Source organism: Procambarus clarkii, chromosome 64, assembly GCF_040958095.1.
Source record: "Procambarus clarkii isolate CNS0578487 chromosome 64, FALCON_Pclarkii_2.0, whole genome shotgun sequence".
Classification (NCBI taxonomy): Eukaryota; Metazoa; Arthropoda; class Malacostraca; order Decapoda; family Cambaridae; genus Procambarus; species Procambarus clarkii.
The window spans coordinates 2,335,864-2,354,660 of NC_091213.1; the positions used below are offsets into that span (position 1 = coordinate 2,335,864).

At 46.2% G+C, this 18,797-nt stretch overlaps 1 protein-coding gene across 1 annotated transcript in view; it reads left to right on the forward strand.

The window, feature by feature from the left end:
- The first annotated feature begins 5,634 nt into the window (after positions 1 to 5,634).
- Positions 5,635 to 18,797, forward strand: part of LOC123768906 (uncharacterized) — a 73,825-nt gene continuing 60,662 nt past the window's right edge. The window contains exon 1 of the mRNA XM_069309058.1: positions 5,635 to 6,084. Coding sequence (XP_069165159.1) covers positions 5,952 to 6,084 — 133 coding nt within the window. The 5' untranslated portion in view covers positions 5,635 to 5,951. The remainder of the gene's footprint in view (positions 6,085 to 18,797) is intronic.

Genomic DNA, 18,797 nt, shown 5'->3' on the forward strand with positions numbered 1-18,797 from the left:
GGGCAAGGTGACAATATATGTGGTCAACTAGCGTGCGTATTGGTGGCCATGGCTAAGCGACTAACACATACACTGTAACACAACTGTAACACTGTAACAAGGGCGCCGGTGGCTGTGTGGATAGCACGCTGGACACGTAATCCTGTGGCCCGGGTTCGATTCCCGGCGCTGGCGAGAAACAATGAGCCGAGTTTCTTTCACCCTAATGCGCCTGTTACCTAGCAGTAAATAAGTACCTGGGAGTTAGACAGCTGTTACGAGCTGCTTCCTGGTGTGTGTGTGGGTGTGAAAAAATAGTAGTAACAGTTGACTGACAGTTGAGAGGCGGGCCGAAAGAGCAGAGCTCAACCCCCGCAAGCACAACTAGGTTATCTTGAGATGATTTCGGGGCTTAGCGTCACCGCGGCCCGGTCCTTGACCAGGTCTCCTTTTTGTTTCACACACCCCCCAGGACCCCCCACACGCCGCCCGTAGCAGCTGTCTAACTTCCAGGTACCTATTTACTGCTAGGTGAACAGGGGCATCAGAGTGAAAGAAACTCTGCCCATTTGTTTCCACCTCCACCGGGGATCGAACCCGGAACCTTAGGACTACGAATCCGAAGCGCTGTCCACTGCTGTCAAGCCCCTACCCAGCTGTCAGGCCCCTGGTGAATACACCTCTCCACGGGGATGGACAAGGTGCCACCAAACATGGTCGCATATGCTTACGAAACCTCTTCATCATTCGCAAAACATGTTTATATGTATTGAACAGATCTTGGCACTTCACAACCCTAAGTTATTATCGTCATGGAACAGCGTCGTAATGTTCCGGAGCTCATAAAGTGTTTAATGAATGCCAAAAAAGCCGACATGACTGATGAAAGATGTACATGTTTCGTAAGTGGCCGAATGGTTTGATGAATCCTAAGGTCTATATGTACTAAGAATGACAGTGGTGCTGCTACCTTAATCCCACAAGTGCAAGGTTATCATTCACTCTTTTCCTGCTACGTTTGATCCAGGAAAAAGTCGCTCGCTCCTCAATGTGGCAACGTGTCAACGGTTCAGTGTTGCTTCTATATCCCGGGCCAGTGGTGCGACGCTTGTGTTTCTTGGTTCCCGCCAGTGGTGCGACGCTTGTGTTTCTTGGTTCCCGCCAGTGGTGCGACGCTTGTGTTTCTTGGTTCCCGCCAGTGGTGCGACGCTTGTGTTTCTTGGTTCCCGCCAGTGGTGCGACGCTTGTGTTTCTTGGTTCCCGCCAGTGGTGCGACGCTTGTGTTTCTTGGTTCCCGCCAGTGGTGCGACGCTTGTGTTTCTTGGTTCCCGCCAGTGGTGCGACGCTTGTGTTTCTTGGTTCCCGCCAGTGGTGCGACGCTTGTGTTTCTTGGTTTCCGGCCAGTGGTGCGACGCTTGTGTTTCTTGGTTCCCGCCAGTGGTGCGACGCTTGTGTTTCTTGGTTTCCGGCCAGTGGTGCGACGCTTGTGTTTCTTGGTTCCCGCCAGTGGTGCGACGCTTGTGTTTCTTGGTTCCCGCCAGTGGTGCGACGCTTGTGTTTCTTGGTTTCCGGCCAGTGGTGCGACGCTTGTGTTTCTTGGTTCCCGCCAGTGGTGCGACGCTTGTGTTTCTTGGTTCCCGCCAGTGGTGCGACGCTTGTGTTTCTTGGTTCCCGCCAGTGGTGCGACGCTTGTGTTTCTTGGTTCCCGCCAGTGGTGCGACGCTTGTGTTTCTTGGTTCCCGCCAGTGGTGCGACGCTTGTGTTTCTTGGTTCCCGCCAGTGGTGCGACGCTTGTGTTTCTTGGTTCCCGCCAGTGGTGCGACGCTTGTGTTTCTTGGTTCCCGCCAGTGGTGCGACGCTTGTGTTTCTTGGTTCCCGCCAGTGGTGCGACGCTTGTGTTTCTTGGTTCCCGCCAGTGGTGCGACGCTTGTGTTTCTTGGTTCCCGCCAGTGGTGCGACGCTTGTGTTTCTTGGTTCCCGCCAGTGGTGCGACGCTTGTGTTTCTTGGTTCCCGCCAGTGGTGCAACGCTTGTGTTTCTTGGTTCCCGCCAGTGGTGCGACGCTTGTGTTTCTTGGTTCCCGCCAGTGGTGCGACGCTTGTGTTTCTTGGTTCCCGCCAGTGGTGCGACGCTTGTGTTTCTTGGTTCCCGCCAGTGGTGCGACGCTTGTGTTTCTTGGTTCCCGCCAGTGGTGCGACGCTTGTGTTTCTTGGTTCCCGCCAGTGGTGCGACGCTTGTGTTTCTTGGTTCCCGCCAGTGGTGCGACGCTTGTGTTTCTTGGTTCCCGCCAGTGGTGCGACGCTTGTGTTTCTTGGTGCCCGCCAGTGGTGCGACGCTTGTGTTTCTTGGTTCCCGCCAGTGGTGCGACGCTTGTGTTTCTTGGTTCCCGCCAGTGGTGCGACGCTTGTGTTTCTTGGTTCCCGCCAGTGGTGCGACGCTTGTGTTTCTTGGTTCCCGCCAGTGGTGCGACGCTTGTGTTTCTTGGTTCCCGCCAGTGGTGCGACGCTTGTGTTTCTTGGTTCCCGCCAGTGGTGCGACGCTTGTGTTTCTTGGTTCCCGCCAGTGGTGCGACGCTTGTGTTTCTTGGTTCCCGCCAGTGGTGCGACGCTTGTGTTTCTTGGTTCCCGCCAGTGGTGCGACGCTTGTGTTTCTTGGTTCCCGCCAGTGGTGCGACGCTTGTGTTTCTTGGTTCCCGCCAGTGGTGCGACGCTTGTGTTTCTTGGTTCCCGCCAGTGGTGCGACGCTTGTGTTTCTTGGTTCCCGCCAGTGGTGCGACGCTTGTGTTTCTTGGTTCCCGCCAGTGGTGCGTCTGCTTGTGTTTCTTGGTTCCCGCCAGTGGTGCATCTGCTTGTGTTTCTTGGTTCCCGCCAGTGGTGCGTCCTCTGGTGTTTCTTGGTTCCCGCCAGTGGTGCGACGCTTGTGTTTCTTGGTTCCCGCCAGTGGTGCGACGCTTGTGTTTCTTGGTTCCCGCCAGTGGTGCGACGCTTGTGTTTCTTGGTTCCCGCCAGTGGTGCGACGCTTGTGTTTCTTGGTTCCCGCCAGTGGTGCATCTGCTTGTGTTTCTTGGTTCCCGCCAGTGGTGCGTCCTCTGGTGTTTCTTGGTTCCCGCCAGTGGTGCGACGCTTGTGTTTCTTGGTTCCCGCCAGTGGTGCGACGCTTGTGTTTCTTGGTTCCCGCCAGTGGTGCGTCTGCTTGTGTTTCTTGGTTCCCGCCAGTGGTGCGTCCTCTGGTGTTTCTTGGTTCCCGCCAGTGTGCGACGCTTGTGTTTCTTGGTTCCCGCCAGTGGTGCGTCAGCTTGTGTTTCTTGGCTCCCGCCAGTGGTGCGTCTGCTTGTGTTTCTTGGTTCCCGCCAGTGGTGCGACGCTTGTGTTTCTTGGTTCCCGCCAGTGGTGCGACGCTTGTGTTTCTTGGTTCCCGCCAGTGGTGCATCTGCTTGTGTTTCTTGGTTCCCGCCAGTGGTGCGTCCTCTGGTGTTTCTTGGTTCCCGCCAGTGTGCGACGCTTGTGTTTCTTGGTTCCCGCCAGTGGTGCGTCAGCTTGTGTTTCTTGGTTCCCGCCAGTGGTGCGTCTGCTTGTGTTTCTTGGTTCCCGCCAGTGGTGCGACGCTTGTGTTTCATGGTTCCCGCCAGTGGTGCGTCGGCTTGTGTTTCTAAGTTCCCGCCAGTGGTGCGTCCTCTGGTGTTTCTTGGTTCCCGCCAGTGGTGCGACGCTTGTGTTTCTAAGTTCCCGCCAGTGGTGCGTCCTCTGGTGTTTCTTGGTTCCCGCCAGTGGTGCGACGCTTGTGTTTCTTGGTTCCCGCCAGTGGTGCGACGCTTGTGTTTCTTGGTTCCCGCCAGTGGTGCGACGCTTGTGTTTCTTGGTTCCCGCCAGTGGTGCGTCTGCTTGTGTTTCTTGGTTCCCGCCAGTGGTGCGTCCGCTTGTGTTCCTAAGTTCCCGCCAGTGGTGCGTCCTCTGGTGTTTCTTGGTTCCCGCCAGTGGTGCGTCGGCTTGTGTTCCTAAGTTCCCGCCAGTGGTGCGTCCTCTGGTGTTTCTTGGTTCCCGCCAGTGGTGCGTCCTCTGGTGTTTCTTGGTTCCCGCCAGTGGTGCGTCGGCTTGTGTTCCTAAGTTCCCGCCAGTGGTGCGTCCTCTGGTGTTTCTTGGTTCCCGCCAGTGGTGCGACGCTTGTGTTTCTTGGTTCCCGCCAGTGGTGCGACGCTTGTGTTTCTTGGTTCCCGCCAGTGGTGCGACGCTTGTGTTTCTTGGTTCCCGCCAGTGGTGCGTCTGCTTGTGTTTCTTGGTTCCCGCCAGTGGTGCGTCCGCTTGTGTTTCTTGGTTCCCGCCAGTGGTGCGTCCGCTTGCGTTTCTTGGTTCCCGCCAGTGGTGCGTCCGCTTGTGTTTCTTGGTTCCCGCCAGTGGTGCGTCTGCTTGTGTTTCTTGGTTCCCGCCAGTGGTGCGTCTGCTTGTGTTTCTTGGTTCCCGCCAGTGGTGCGTCCTCTTGTGTTTCTTGGTTCCCGCCAGTGGTGCGTCCGCTTGTGTTTCTTGGTTCCCGCCAGTGGTGCGTCCGCTTGTGTTTCTTGGTTCCCGCCAGTGGTGCGTCAGCTTGTGTTTCTTGGTTCCCGCCAGTGGTGCGACGCTTGTGTTTCTTGGTTCCCGCCAGTGGTGCGTCTGCTTGTGTTTCTTGGTTCCCGCCAGTGGTGCGTCCGCTTGTGTTTCTTGGTTCCCGCCAGTGGTGCGTCCGCTTGCGTTTCTTGGTTCCCGCCAGTGGTGCGTCCGCTTGTGTTTCTTGGTTCCCGCCAGTGGTGCGTCCGCTTGTGTTTCTTGGTTCCCGCCAGTGGTGCGTCCGCTTGCGTTTCTTGGTTCCCGCCAGTGGTGCGTCCGCTTGTGTTTCTTGGTTCCCGCCAGTGGTGCGTCTGCTTGTGTTTCTTGGTTCCCGCCAGTGGTGCGTCCTCTTGTGTTTCTTGGTTCCCGCCAGTGGTGCGTCCGCTTGTGTTTCTTGGTTCCCGCCAGTGGTGCGTCCGCTTGTGTTTCTTGGTTCCCGCCAGTGGTGCGTCAGCTTGTGTTTCTTGGTTCCCGCCAGTGGTGCGTCCGCTTGTGTTTCTTGGTTCCCGCCAGTGGTGCGTCCGCTTGTGTTTCTTGGTTCCCGCCAGTGGTGCGTCCTCTTGTGTTTCTTGGTTCCCTCCAGTGGTGCGTCCGCTTGTGTTTCTTGGTGCCCGCCAGTGGTGCGTCCGCTTGTGTTTCTTGGTTCCCGCCAGTGGTACGTCCGCTTGTGTTTCTTGGTTCCCGCCAGTGGTGCGTCCGCTTGTGTTTCTTGGTTCCCGCCAGTGGTGCGTCCGCTTGTGTTTCTTGGTTCCCGCCAGTGGTACGTCCGCTTGTGTTTCTTGGTTCCCGCCAGTGGTGCGTCCACTTATGTTTCTTGGTTCCCGCCAGTGGTGCGTCCGCTTGTGTTTCTTGGTTCCCGCCAGTGGTGCGTCCGCTTGTGTTTCTTGGTTCCCGCCAGTGGTGCGTCCGCTTGTGTTTCTTGGTTCCCGCCAGTGGTGCGTCCACTTATGTTTCTTGGTTCCCGCCAGTGGTGCGTCCACTCTACCCAAGGATAGGTTGCAGTAAAATTTTTATTTTCTTAATCATAAACTGATAAAGTGATGATATTTTGTTTGATACCAGTCTGAATACAAGTGTGGTTTGTGATGCAAGACAAGTGCAACAATAGTGGCTGTTGAACAACATTCTGTCATGTGATGCCTCCGATAAACTCTTCTTTCGAGGCCCCCCAAAAAATACATTGCGCACCAAGATTTTCATATGTATGATTGTTTTAACTGGGATATAATAAATTGAAACAATCACTAACACTGAATGACGTTAATGGAGAAACGACCATTGTTTTGATAAAAAAACTAAAATAGCCTGAGGAGAAATAAATTGCTGCCTGTCGGAGCAAGTTCTGGGGAACCTCATCAAAACGCGTCAGTGAGCTGCGAGTGACGGAGGGGTGAGGATGTCGCCCGGGACACGGCTACGATGGCTGCTGGTGCTGGAGGCGGTGGTCGGGTACTGGTGCTACCTCTGGCTGCTCCCTCACCACCATGCCACACTCTCACACCATCCATACCAAGCCAACGCCACGCAAGGTGATCCATATTATATTGTTGCTACAATAATTATAATTCATATCAAATATTATATGTAAATTATACATTGTAATTTCATTAAAACAATTGTATATAGCAGATTCCATAATTTATGAGCCTTTGGTTCAATTGTGGAGCTGAAGGCCCTCCGAGAAGGAAATACAATTTAGAAAAAATCTTGTTTATCTCTAATTCGTATGAGAATTTGCATCTCCTACCACCTTATTTATTATTATATGCTTTATTATAAACAGGTACATACATGCAAAAGTGGTTGGGTATAAAATAGGAACATTTACAGAAAAAACAACGTTTATTAACTAGTAGCTGTAAATTTCTCCATACTCATCGGACACTGGGCAGGAACCGAGGATACAGTGGGTATTTTCTCTCTGGATTGCCACACCGAGGTGCTGGAAAGGGAAACTGGCTGCTGTAGGGTCTTTGTTGTTTCAATGAATCTGGAAATCAGATCTTTTTGAAAGCTCCTTGTACTTTCTCTCCTTGGTTCAATAATCTCAAATCCTATAAGAATAAAGTTATACCAGTGGTCTATTTCCCTGTACTTGTTTGATTTGAATCTTTGCCTGTGTGCTAGAAGCAGCACCACTTTCTTGACCAAGGGAGAGGGAAACGTGTGGCTGCCAAGGTGGCGTTATGACCATACATACACCAGTGTAAATATATGGTATAAGTGTATGTTGCAGTCAAACTATATATATAGTCACATATTACTTTGCTTAGTTTACTCTTGTATTAGTAATCTTTTGTGAAATAGCAGAACTTATGGTTGTTCATATGCCTATATACTTGAGGTATGTGAATATATGGTACTTTAAGTCGTAAACGATCGATCGACCGGTAATTGCTGGAACTCTAACCAGTCTCCTTGGCGTAGTGGTAAGATGCTCGCCTGGCGTTCCAGGAGCGCTTTGTCCTAGGTTCCTATCCTGGTCAGGGAGGATTTACTGGGTGCAAATCCTTAACTGTAGCCTCTGTTTAACTCAACAGTAAAATGTGTACATGGTTGTAAAAACGATTCTTCGCGGGAGTCGTATTCCAGGGAACAGGTTTAAGGACTTGCCCGAAACGCTATGCGTACTAGAATGTAAACGCTAGGCTGTACAAGAATGTAAAAACTCTTGTATATATAAATAAAAAAAAATATTCCCCCTTTCCCACCCCCCCCCTCCCCCTTGGTGAATCGTCTCCAGCTAGTATTACTAGATGTACATAGAAATGACTCCCTCATGTGTTTAGCACATAGTTATATATTCTTATGTACCTTGAGGTTTGTATATATTGTACTGTATTATGCATATATCTAATTAGGTACAGTATGAGCTAGATGTAAATATTTATGTTTTGAGCTTCTGTTATGCGAAGGAGGAAGATTGGAGTGATATGCCCTGTTGGCAACAAAGTCGTTCTCGGCCGGCATGGCCGTTGGCAAGTCATTACTACCTTGATTTCCCAGAGAGACGGATGTGAGAAGTCCAGTCCTTGGGTTGTATTGTATTTTGTTATTTATTACTAAGGTATATATTATAAGAGTAATGCTGTTGTAAATGGATCAGGCTACAGATATATTAGTAGGTCAGGTGGTTGGTGATATTGGTATCTGAGGGTTGTAGATCATTATTGTGTTGCAGTACGTGACAGATTCCTCACCCACTATTTATGTATCGCACCTCCATACTGTTATTAGGTTAGTGTACCACTGTGCCGGGTTGGAGCCTGATGTCGGCTAGTCCTAGGTATTAGCAGTTACTGAACTGATAGCTGTGTTTTAAGTTCTTAACTTTCATTGAAGTTCATTGATGTGATTAGTTGAGCTGTGTGTTGAACCTCTTTCTGGTGAAAATGTCAGTTGTATACTAGTGTATATTAGTTGTATATAGAGAATGTTTGTTAGTTTTCAGTGTTTTACGGTGACCTGTTTATATGTCCCAGTAAACTGGTGTTATTTTAACCAGCCTTTTAAACTTACTCTAGACACTTATTGAAAATTGGCCAGGCTTTGGTTGGCCAGCGATGCTGTGGATCATGAGGTCATGACTGGGGGGGGGGGGGGTGGATACACAACTATAGTCCCATGCCAGTTGTCTTATAATTCCTCAAGTGCATATTTGACTGTTGCCGCCGAAGGTGGCTAGTTTATTGTGCACCCCATGCTCATACTGTGAGCGGTAGCGCAAAAAGCATTAGAGGGCACAAAAGGTCTTTATCAGACCTCATTTTAGATTATTACATAAACAATTTCTCATCTTATTTATTACCACACATCTTATAGTTACAATGTCAGCTAGTTACAGAGAAAGTGCTATTTCAAGAGCTATATATTTACAGTAAGTAATTACACATTAATGGTAGGTCTTATCGCTAATACATAATAGTTTGGCCAATGGAGATATTAGTCATAGGGGAGCTTCTGTTTATTATTAGTCCTCACAATACACTACTTGTTTCTGAATCTCATATGTCGTTAATCTACTGGAAGCGAAATGTGGATACAGTGCAAGGATTTCAGGTAGTTTATCCATGGTAATGAGAGGTTGCCATACCATACAGAGTGAGCTTAGATTTATCTCTAAAAGGCTCAATTTTACTAGAATCCAAGATAGTGTTAGTGTGTGTCCCTGTCTTTGTCCACACACTTTACACTTTACTTCATCTAGATCCCTATACAAGCCGAACTGCCAGAGATACTTGTAGCCAAGTCTTATACGAGCTGTGACATCTGTTAGTCTACTGACTTTGTTACTTGCCCCATACACATGTTTTACTTCACACATTTCATTGTGATAAACAATGGACCTGCTAGTTCCAGTTTGCACTGTTCTACTTTCTTCAAATTCATCCAGGAGTTCTCGTCTAATGACACTTTTAAGGGACCTAGTATTGAACGGAATCTTGAGTTATCAAATGTCTTTATTTACTGCAGCCTTAGCAAGGGCGTCAACTTTGTCATGTTCCTGCAGGCCAATGTGAGAAGGAATCCACAACATTTTTATATTTACCCTCTTGCTAAGTATTTTTATATATCTACGTCTAGCTTCCAAGACAAGCACGTTATTACTTGATTGCAAACTGTTTCTTGCTCGTAGTGAGGAAAGAGAGTTGGAAATAATTAAGCTGTCTACTTCAGTGTTGTCAATAATTTCGAGTGTTACCAGTATTGCTACCATCTCGGCTTGCAATGTGGACGCCCAGTTACTAATTCGGATATTCCTTTGAATTGTACTGCCATCGGGCTGATGAGCAATAACAGCACTTCCTGCCCTCCCTGTAGCTGTATTGAATGATCCGTCAGTGTATATGGTCTGTGCTTTGTTGTGTTCCGCTTGTGTATTGTGAATGTGTTCTATGGTGCTTAATTTAGCAGCAAGCTGAGCATGAGGGTTGTTTGTGATTAGTTTCTTGGTGGGGTATGCAGGGGTCAGGATGTCAAAAGGTACTATCTGCCAGAGTGGAAGTGCATAGTGTAATTTCATCCGGTCACTCGACAAGAGAATAACATTGTGGGACATTAGAAAACGAAGTTCTCTCTCTCTGCTGGACGCAGGGCAGAGGCAAAGGTTCTCTTTTTAATGATGTTGACTTCGTTGTGTTGACTTCCATCCCTTTGATTTTCCACAGTATAGGCCATGTTACCCCGTATTCATCTATTTCTGCCACGCCACATATACAAAGTGTGGATTGGGCAGAGGGCAACTGCAATTGAAGATGTGTACATGATTCAGATATGGGGGACCGCCAAATGGAAACCCCCTGCATGGGGGAGCAGTCACAGCTGTGAGGCGAGCATAGTCGCTGGGTATTATTGCTATTTGTAGCAAAGCTGTAGCTTCATTTTCCACAATGGCGCTGTTCCAGCTGATTTGTTTGTTGGCTTTTTGGTAGGGCTGATCTGAGTGCTGGGGCTACCAGAGTATCCTATTTTGCGATGCATCCTGTACCACAAGGGTCATGTATTCCTGCTGAACCACCCAGATTATCAGATATAATTTTTTTGACCAGGTCAGTTGATACCAAGGAGGAAGATAACAAGGCTTGAACAGTAATTTGGGTGGCAGTGCGAACACCCAGGCCACAGAGAGTGACTGGAAGAGTGGCTTATTCCCACTAAGTCATTGAGAGAAAGGTTGATAAGTTTTTCTAACAGACTTTGGAAGGATGTCTATACTCATCAAGCTTTGTGCTGTTGTAAGATGGGGCGCACCACAAGTAGGTTGAGTGTGTTACCTATCGTACGTTAAGGCTCGTGACTCTACAGCAGCCAAACTTTAATTACGTCTAGGGATACGACACAACTGCTGTTCTCAATAGCGAATCACCAGTATAACCCCTTGATAAGTAATGAGCACAATAATAAATCTTCATAAGGACTGAAGAATAGATACAACAATATTATATATATGTATTAAATAAATCTCAATAGCAAACAGATGATTATATGGTCACAATATATCACATTAAAAATATCACTGTATCTTCCAGACATTAAATTAAAATGATAATAGGTATGGCTATGACAGAACAAAATATATAACTTAACTCCAAGATGTTATCTCCTTGGTTCCCGTTCAGCTACTGAATAACAAAACGCGAGAGTCAAAACAGATTGCCTTGCCCCGCGAATAAATTGCCAAAGTTACAATATTTATTATTTCAACAATGGAGCAATACATTGTGACAAGAGTAATCTTAAACTAACTTAATGAATAATTAATACATATTGATATACACAAATAAAGTAAGTGTTTCTTTACATAGTAATTAAAATATGCATACAGAAGAGAATAATGGCATGCACCCCAGCAACGGACGATCCCACGACAATTTGCCAGATACAGTTCACTCAATTATTATTCACCTCTGTTACCCACTTATGATCACATATAAATCATTAGTTCCCGTGGGAAAACTGATCACACAAAGAAATAAAACAATCATTCCCACGATACGTTGGGCCTAACGCCAACACTGTAACATGAATGTGCATTTGCATAGAACATATAAGTATAACAATATACATGCTTGTAATTTATACACATAATTATAAATGTACATATTAATATATTTACTTACGTATCTTATAAGGGTACGTAACACTTCCACCTCCAAGAAAAAAAATGCAATGGATTGAAGATCAATGGCATTTTTTCCGAAGTAAAAATGTTAAGTAAAAAGAAACATTTCATTTATGGTACATCAAAACTTCTTGACAAAGCATCAGCAATAACATTTTGTCTGCCTGGAATATGTTTGATTTCTACATTAAATTCCTGCAAAAACAATGACCAGCGCAGAATTCGTTGGTTCTTGACTTTCATCATATTTATAAAGATAAGGGGGTTGTGGTCTGTAAATACTAACACTTTATTTCCTGATAAGTAAATCTCAAACTTCTTGATTGACAATATAAGACCCAACGCCTCCTTTTCTATCACGGAATAATTTCTCTGAGCTGCATTAAATTTCCTAGAGTAATAATACACAGGATGCTCAATCTGGTCTAAACCAACTTGAATAAGCACAGCACCTATTCCAACATCTGACGCATCAATGTGTAATATAAATGGTTTATCAAATTGGGGACTAGCAAGAATAGGTGAGGTGGACAATATGCCCTTTAGGTTCTGAAAAGCATTCTGACAATCTTGTGTCCACTGAAACTTTACTTGCTTGCGTAACAAGTTTGTCAAAGGAGCAGCTACTGTTGAAAAATTTCTACAATAACGCCTATAGTATGCACACATACCAATAAACCGTTGGACTCCTTTCTTATTGGTTAACACTGGGTAGTCCACAATGGCTTGAATCTTATCTTGTAAGGGGATAATCTTACCTTGTCCTACCTCGTGTCCAAGATAAGTTATCGTACCTTTTGCCCAACTACACTTATTCATGTTTATGGTTAACTTTGCGTTTTTCAACACTGTAAACAAGTTCTTAAGGCCTAAGAAATGATCGGCCCAATTCTTACTGTACAAAACAATGTCATCAAGGTAGGCCCTACAATCTGGCACATCCTTGAGTAAGAAATTCATGAGTCTTTGAAAAGTAGCAGGTGCATTTCTCAACCCGAATGGCATGACATTAAATTCATACGCACCATCAGGTGTAACAAAAGCAGTAACCTCTCTAGCATACTCTGTTAATGGAATTTGATAATACCCTTTTGACAAATCAAGCTTACTTACATATTCGGCATGACCTATGGACTCTATACATTCTTCCAACAAGGGTAAAGGAAAAACGTCCACTGTAGTGTTCTTGTTCAGTTTCCTGTAATCCACGCACAATCTCCAGGTTCCATCTGGTTTTGGCACTAACAAACACGGAGAGCTCCAAGTACTTTGACTTGGCCGAATGAAATCATGCTGGAGCAGATATTCCACTTCTGCTTGTATAATTTTCCTCTTTTCGGGATTCACTCGGTACGGATGTTGTCGAATGGGGGTGCTGTCCAGGAGCTGAATGTCGTGTGTGATGAGGTGGGTCTGGGTAGGAACCTCCCCAAACAGAGATGTATGGTTGTCCAGCAGAACCTGGAACTCATCACGTTGTTCCTCCTGTAAATGACATAGCATCTCCCTGCCATTGGAACTGGAACTGAGAAGTGGGATATTAACATCATGTCTCTCACTACAATTATCCTCAGGTGGTAACTCTTCCCGACTAAAACAAGCTACTACACCAGGTCCAACATAAGCTTTTAATCTGTTAATGTGTACAGTCATTTGGGGTTCTGAAAGATTAGGGTTAATTAGTTTATAAGTTAGGTCTCCCACCTTGTCTACCACTTGGTAGGGTCCTGCGAACTTATGGGACATGGAAGTCCCCATACGAGGTTTCAACACCAACACCAAATCTCCGACATCAAACGACCTGAGCTTAGCTTTGAACTTCTTGTCATATCTTACTTTCATGGCTTGTTGAGTCCTTCCCAGATGTTCTTTCGCCAACTCACGAGCCCGACACAACTTAGCCTTGACCTCACTCAAGTACAATCCACTCTGATGAACAGAGACATCTCCCAACAACTTTTCTTGTAGCATTTTAAGAGGACCTCTTACTTGGTGACCAAACACTAGTTCAAAGGGTGAACAGCCCAATGACTCTTGTAGCCCTTCTCTAGCAGCAAACAACACAAAGGGGAGATTCTCATCCCAATTACGTGGATGAGTTTCTCCGGTTGTCTTCAGCATTTGTTTCAAAGTCTGGTGGAAACGTTCAAGTCCACCTTGGCTTTGGGGATGATATGGACTGGATAATTTGTGCCGAATCCCTCGGGATTCGCAAAAAGTTCTGAAAACTTTAGAAACAAAATTTCCCCCATTATCACTCTGAATAACTTTAGGCATTCCAAACAACGAAAAGAATCTTTCAAGACACTTGATGAGATTATGAGCCTTGGTATTCCGCAGAGCATAAGCTTCAGGAAATCTAGTAGTCATACACATGAGAGTGAACAAAAACATGTTACCCGATTTAGTCTTAGGTAAAGGACCCACACAATCAATTACAACATGAGTAAATGGTTCATCAGGAACTACAATAGGTTGCAATGGTGCTCTAGGTACAGATTGATTTGGTTTACCGACAATTTGACAGGGTATACAGTTATGACAATATCTGACCACGTCTTTCTTTAACTTTGGCCAGAAAAAATATTTACTTATCTTATGGTACATATTCGTGATACCTTGATGACCTCCCATGGGGTCATCATGTGCAGCCTGCAGGACCTGCCTACGATAATCATTGGGGACAACGAGTTGGGTTCTAATCTCACAATCCTCTGAAGAGGGAGTTCCCTTGGGTCTCCACCTTCTCATCAGAAGTCGATCCTTGAAGAAGAAACCCGTCCCTTCCTCCAATGCATCAATATTATCAGGAGCCTCAGAAATACACTTACTTAAACTAGGATCAGTAGTTTGTACAACACTTAAGGGCAATGACTCAGACTCAGCAGCGAGCGGGCAAGAACCTAGTAGCTTGATCTCTTTTCCCGATTGATCAGAATAAAATGGAGTCATAGCTACTTCGGCCTCACTCTCGACAACTGGCGCACTGGAGACAAGCGGGCAAGGTACAGATAGTTCAGCCTCCTCACCTTCACTTTCCTTGTGATTTAGGTTCGGCGGGGCTTCTACTACGGCCTCACTCTCATCATCCAGTCGAGTCATAAAGGAATCCTCAAGATCCACCTCCCACTCCTTTACTGAAGGGGTCCTGGTCTTGGGAACAGCAACCTCAGTGAAGACAGGATTACTCTCACCTGTTTTTCCCATTGATCTAGTAACAACACAAGCAGGGTAAATAATATCATCATCTGCTACTGGTTGAGCTAATACATTATGGGGTTTAGTTAACATGATGGGACACTTGGGCCCTACAACCATTTGGTTGCCAAAATCATTACCTAGAATAATGTCTACCCCAGGAATGGGCAGTTGTTTACTTACACCAACATTACACCATCCTGAAGTATATTTAGAATCAAGGTTAACTTGCAATAAGGACACTGGTTGCACACTTCCGGCAATACCCTGGAGAAGCACAACTTCACCCAGATCTCGGGTGTCAACATCAGCAAGTACATTCTGGTTAATAAGAGACTGTGAAGCTCCAGTATCACGGAGTAATTGAACAGTCTTATGTCTACCATTATTACATAATAAGGTACCTGTGGAAATATAGGGTTTGAATTCAGCCATCCAATTGGGACTGACTGTAATACATGAAGAATTAATAGGTTGCACTCCTTTACTCATAATAAGACCAGTTGGTCGTAGTTCAGGATGCAAACTAAAACATGAAGAAATCACATGCCCCCTTCTCTTACAATGGGTACAATGTTTGACAGTGGACACACTGGTAGAACCAACTGCCGGTTTAGAATTAGCATTACTAGGCTTAGATGATCCTGGCAATGGAGTAACCATCTTAGGGTTAGTAAGAGAAGAGTTCACGGGAGTAACTGTCGCACCAGGAGGAGACTTATACTGATAAGGAGTTCGGTGAGCATGGAAATTTACTCTACGACTAGACTTAGGTGAAGTGGCCGTAAACGGGGCCTTAGTCAGCAACTCATGCTCATCCGCGAGCTTTGACAGCTCATCAATATCTGTTACATTCTTTTGTTCTGCCATAAAAGTAGACAACTGGTCTGGGAGACATGACAATACTTCTTCCATTATAAGAAGATTCTTTAGAGCATCAAAATCAGTGATTGCAAGTGACTTTAACCATCTGTTGCAAAAATTCGTCTTCTGACGAGTAAAATCTGCTATTGTCTGATCCCTGATTCTCCTTAGGTTCCTGAACTTTTGCCTGTGTGCCTCTGGATTTAACTGGTACGCATTGAGGATGCTTTTCTTTACAAAGTCATAATCAAAACTATGAGCGTCAGGTAGGGATGTAAAAACCGTCAGGTAGGGTTGTGAAAACCTCCTGACTACGCCCCTTAAATTGAGACTGCATAATGGCTACCCACTGATCCCTTGGCCAGTTCATACTGATGGCAATTTTATAAAAATGTGCAAAGAAAACCTCAGGATCCTCCTCATTGAACTTGGGCAACTCTATATACTTATTCATCCTGATGGGATTATTATCACTATTTGTTGAAACATTACTAGTATTTCCATGCCCAGCTGCCATACGCTGTGATTCAAGCCTGAAGTTAGTGTTAGCCATTTGTTGTTGAATCTCTAATTGTTGCTTCTTTGTGGCTTCTATTTGCAACTGTGCCGCAATTTCTAAACGCCTAGTCTCAAGCTCCCTTTGCTGAGCTTCAGCTTCTAATATTTGCTGTTGCTGTTGAGCTTCAATCTCTCTTTGACGAGCTTCAGCCTCTAATATTTTATGTTCCCTTTGAGCTTCAAGCTTAGCATTGGCTATTTGTGCTTCTAACTCAAGACGCTTTAACGTCATCTGATCACTCGACTCCTCTCTTAACTCCTCTAGAATTTCTTCTTCTAACTCCCCATTCTCAACAAAATGCGTCACAATGACTTTCAATATTTGGGCTTTAACCATTCTATTGCTGGCGGTCAAATCCAACTGATTTGCCATTTGTATTAACTCAGTCTTTTTAAGGTTCTGAATCCCTTCAAAGTCTGGGTGAGCCAACAACGCTGCAACTTTCTCCTCCATCGTTACTAACACTTGGCACTTGATTCACAAAAATAATTAAAACAATGGCACTGCACTACACTTCACTGTAAAATTGTCACCACACTGAAAATTCGCTTGGCCTCACTGCACAAACAAAATATATAGGATGACTTACCTCAAAATCGTGAAACGTTGTTACTTGACACAAGTAGTGTAAAGTACGACTAGAGCGACGCGCGCCAGCTGCCAGGTGGCACACAGGTGAGTGCCACCCGGCAGGTGGGGCGCAGGTGTCTAGTCACACAGGGTTTTGGGGGATTTTCCCGGAAGTTTGGCGCGTTTCGGACGCGTGTGAGCATCCTGTGTTTGGGTATGTGGTCGGGAACGAGGGGGAGTTATGTTGATGGGTGCCAGGTGGTGCGCGTCGTTGCCGTCGTGGCGCATCGATGCCGTCGCAGCGCGTCGTTACCGTCGCAGAGGGTTTGGGAGGGGAATTTCCCGGATGTTATGACGTGTGGCATCCGGTCAGGCGTCACTTGAGAGAGTGACATGTTGGGGTTGGAAGCTAAGTGGTCGGTATGCAGTCATGTAGGGAGGAAGAGGAAGAGGAGGAGTGTATGTTATGTTGTGAAGGGAGGGGGGAGCCCCAATACCTGAGAGGATATCAATGACGTCCATTAGTTCTCCCCCTACATGGGCAGGAAGTGTTGAGGGGAGCGTGAGAGACCTCCATTCTTAAGAATGGAGGGGGAGAAGGAGGGGAAAGGAAGGTAACAGCTGGCAGTGGGTTTGTGTGTGTGAAAGTAGACATTATTTTTTCATAAAGAATGACAGTTTTATGTACCCTCTCTGCTTCCAGAGCGCTAAGGATATGTGGGCTATACCTACCACGTAGCTATGACGAGTGACACCACATGTCCACACGGGTTTCCTCTTCAAAGGCTGAGGTCTAACTGTTGCGAATGTTATCATCAACCTCTAACATAGTCAGTCATCCCCCCCCCTCCCCCCCCCTCCATCCACATAGCAGGACATACCCACATACCATCACCACCACCACACTGCTGGGAGTGACAGCAATATGGCATACCATACTCTCTCATGACACAGCTCTCACCGGCACATAGCATTGAGTGTGGCAATGTTCTTTCTCAAAGGTGAGCCATGAGCGCAACATACAAATTCCAAAATGCAGTCCTGGGAGTTTGACACACGTTGATTAACAAGCTATCTGATTATTTATACAGCTTCTCTCTCTCTACATTATATGCGGGTTACGTAGTGTGTCAAGAACTCTCTCTCTCTATGTCTCTCTCTCTCTCTCTGTCTTTCTGTCTCTCTGTCTCTCTCTGTCTCTATCTCTCTCTGTCTCTGTCTCTGTCTCTCTCTGTCTCTCTCCCTCTCTGTCTCTCTCTCTCTCTCTATATCTCTCTGTCTCTCTCTCTCTGTCTCTCTCTGTCTCTCTCTCTATGTCTCTCTCTCTCTCTCTCTCTCTCTCTCTCTCTCTCTCTCTCTCTCTCTCTCTCTCTCTCTCTCTCTCTCTCTCTCTCTCTCTCTCTCTCTCTCTCTCTCTCTCTCACTCGCTCTCTCTCACCCTCTCTAAAGTCCACCACACGACCCTTCACTTAGTAAACTCAGTCAAAGTCAGTAGGTTAGCGTTTACTAAAAGAGAGAAACATTTCACATCGTCACGGAGACGCGATCTCTACCTACAAATTGTTCTTGTTAACTGTGATCACAACATCTGCTGGCCAAATAAATATCATTGAAATGTATGCATGTTTACTCAATCTCCATCACCTCTTCGTCCTACATCCATAGCAAGACTCCTGAATGAATGAACCGGCAGCCCCTCTCGCTGCAGTCTCACCTTCGTGATGGTTTGAGGTGTAATGAGATGGAGGATGTAATGGCTCGGCCTTACCCTCTCCCCGTCCACCCCCACTTACCCTCACCCCTACCACCCCCCTCCATGGCCAAACCATCACTGCCCCCATTCCCAGACCGGATGTTATGTTCTAAGCTTTAGTATCACCATTCTTTGCTCAAATAGTATTTTTTTAAGAATATCCAGTCATAAGCTGGTCTTCAATCTTATTATTATAACAAATCATAATTTGCTGTTCTCTCTCTCTGTCTCTCTGTCTCTCTCTCTCTTTCTCTCTCTCTCTCTCTCTCTCTCTCTCTCTCTCTCTCTCTCTCTCTCTCTCTCTCTCTCTCTCTCTCTCTCTCTCTCTCTCTCTCTCTCTCTCTCTATCTCTCTATCTCTCTGTCTCTCTGTCTCTCTGTCTCTCTGTCTCTCAGTCTCTCAGTCTCTCAGTCTCTCTCTCTCTCCAGATCATTTAGTAGTTGGGGAAAGTAACATCATTTCCTTTCTCCAGCTGCCGCTGTTCACGTATCTTTCTCCATCAAGGCTGTCTCTCTTAAGACCTACGTCATCCAATGTAAACACCAATCGATGAGAATAAGACCGGTGAGTCGATAGTGAAATAGGTCTAGGTTAAGTCTGTTTTTCAGTTCTTGTATCACAGTCAATGTAGCGTAATGGGAAACCAGTCTTTCTACTGCCTACATAAATAGTGTTT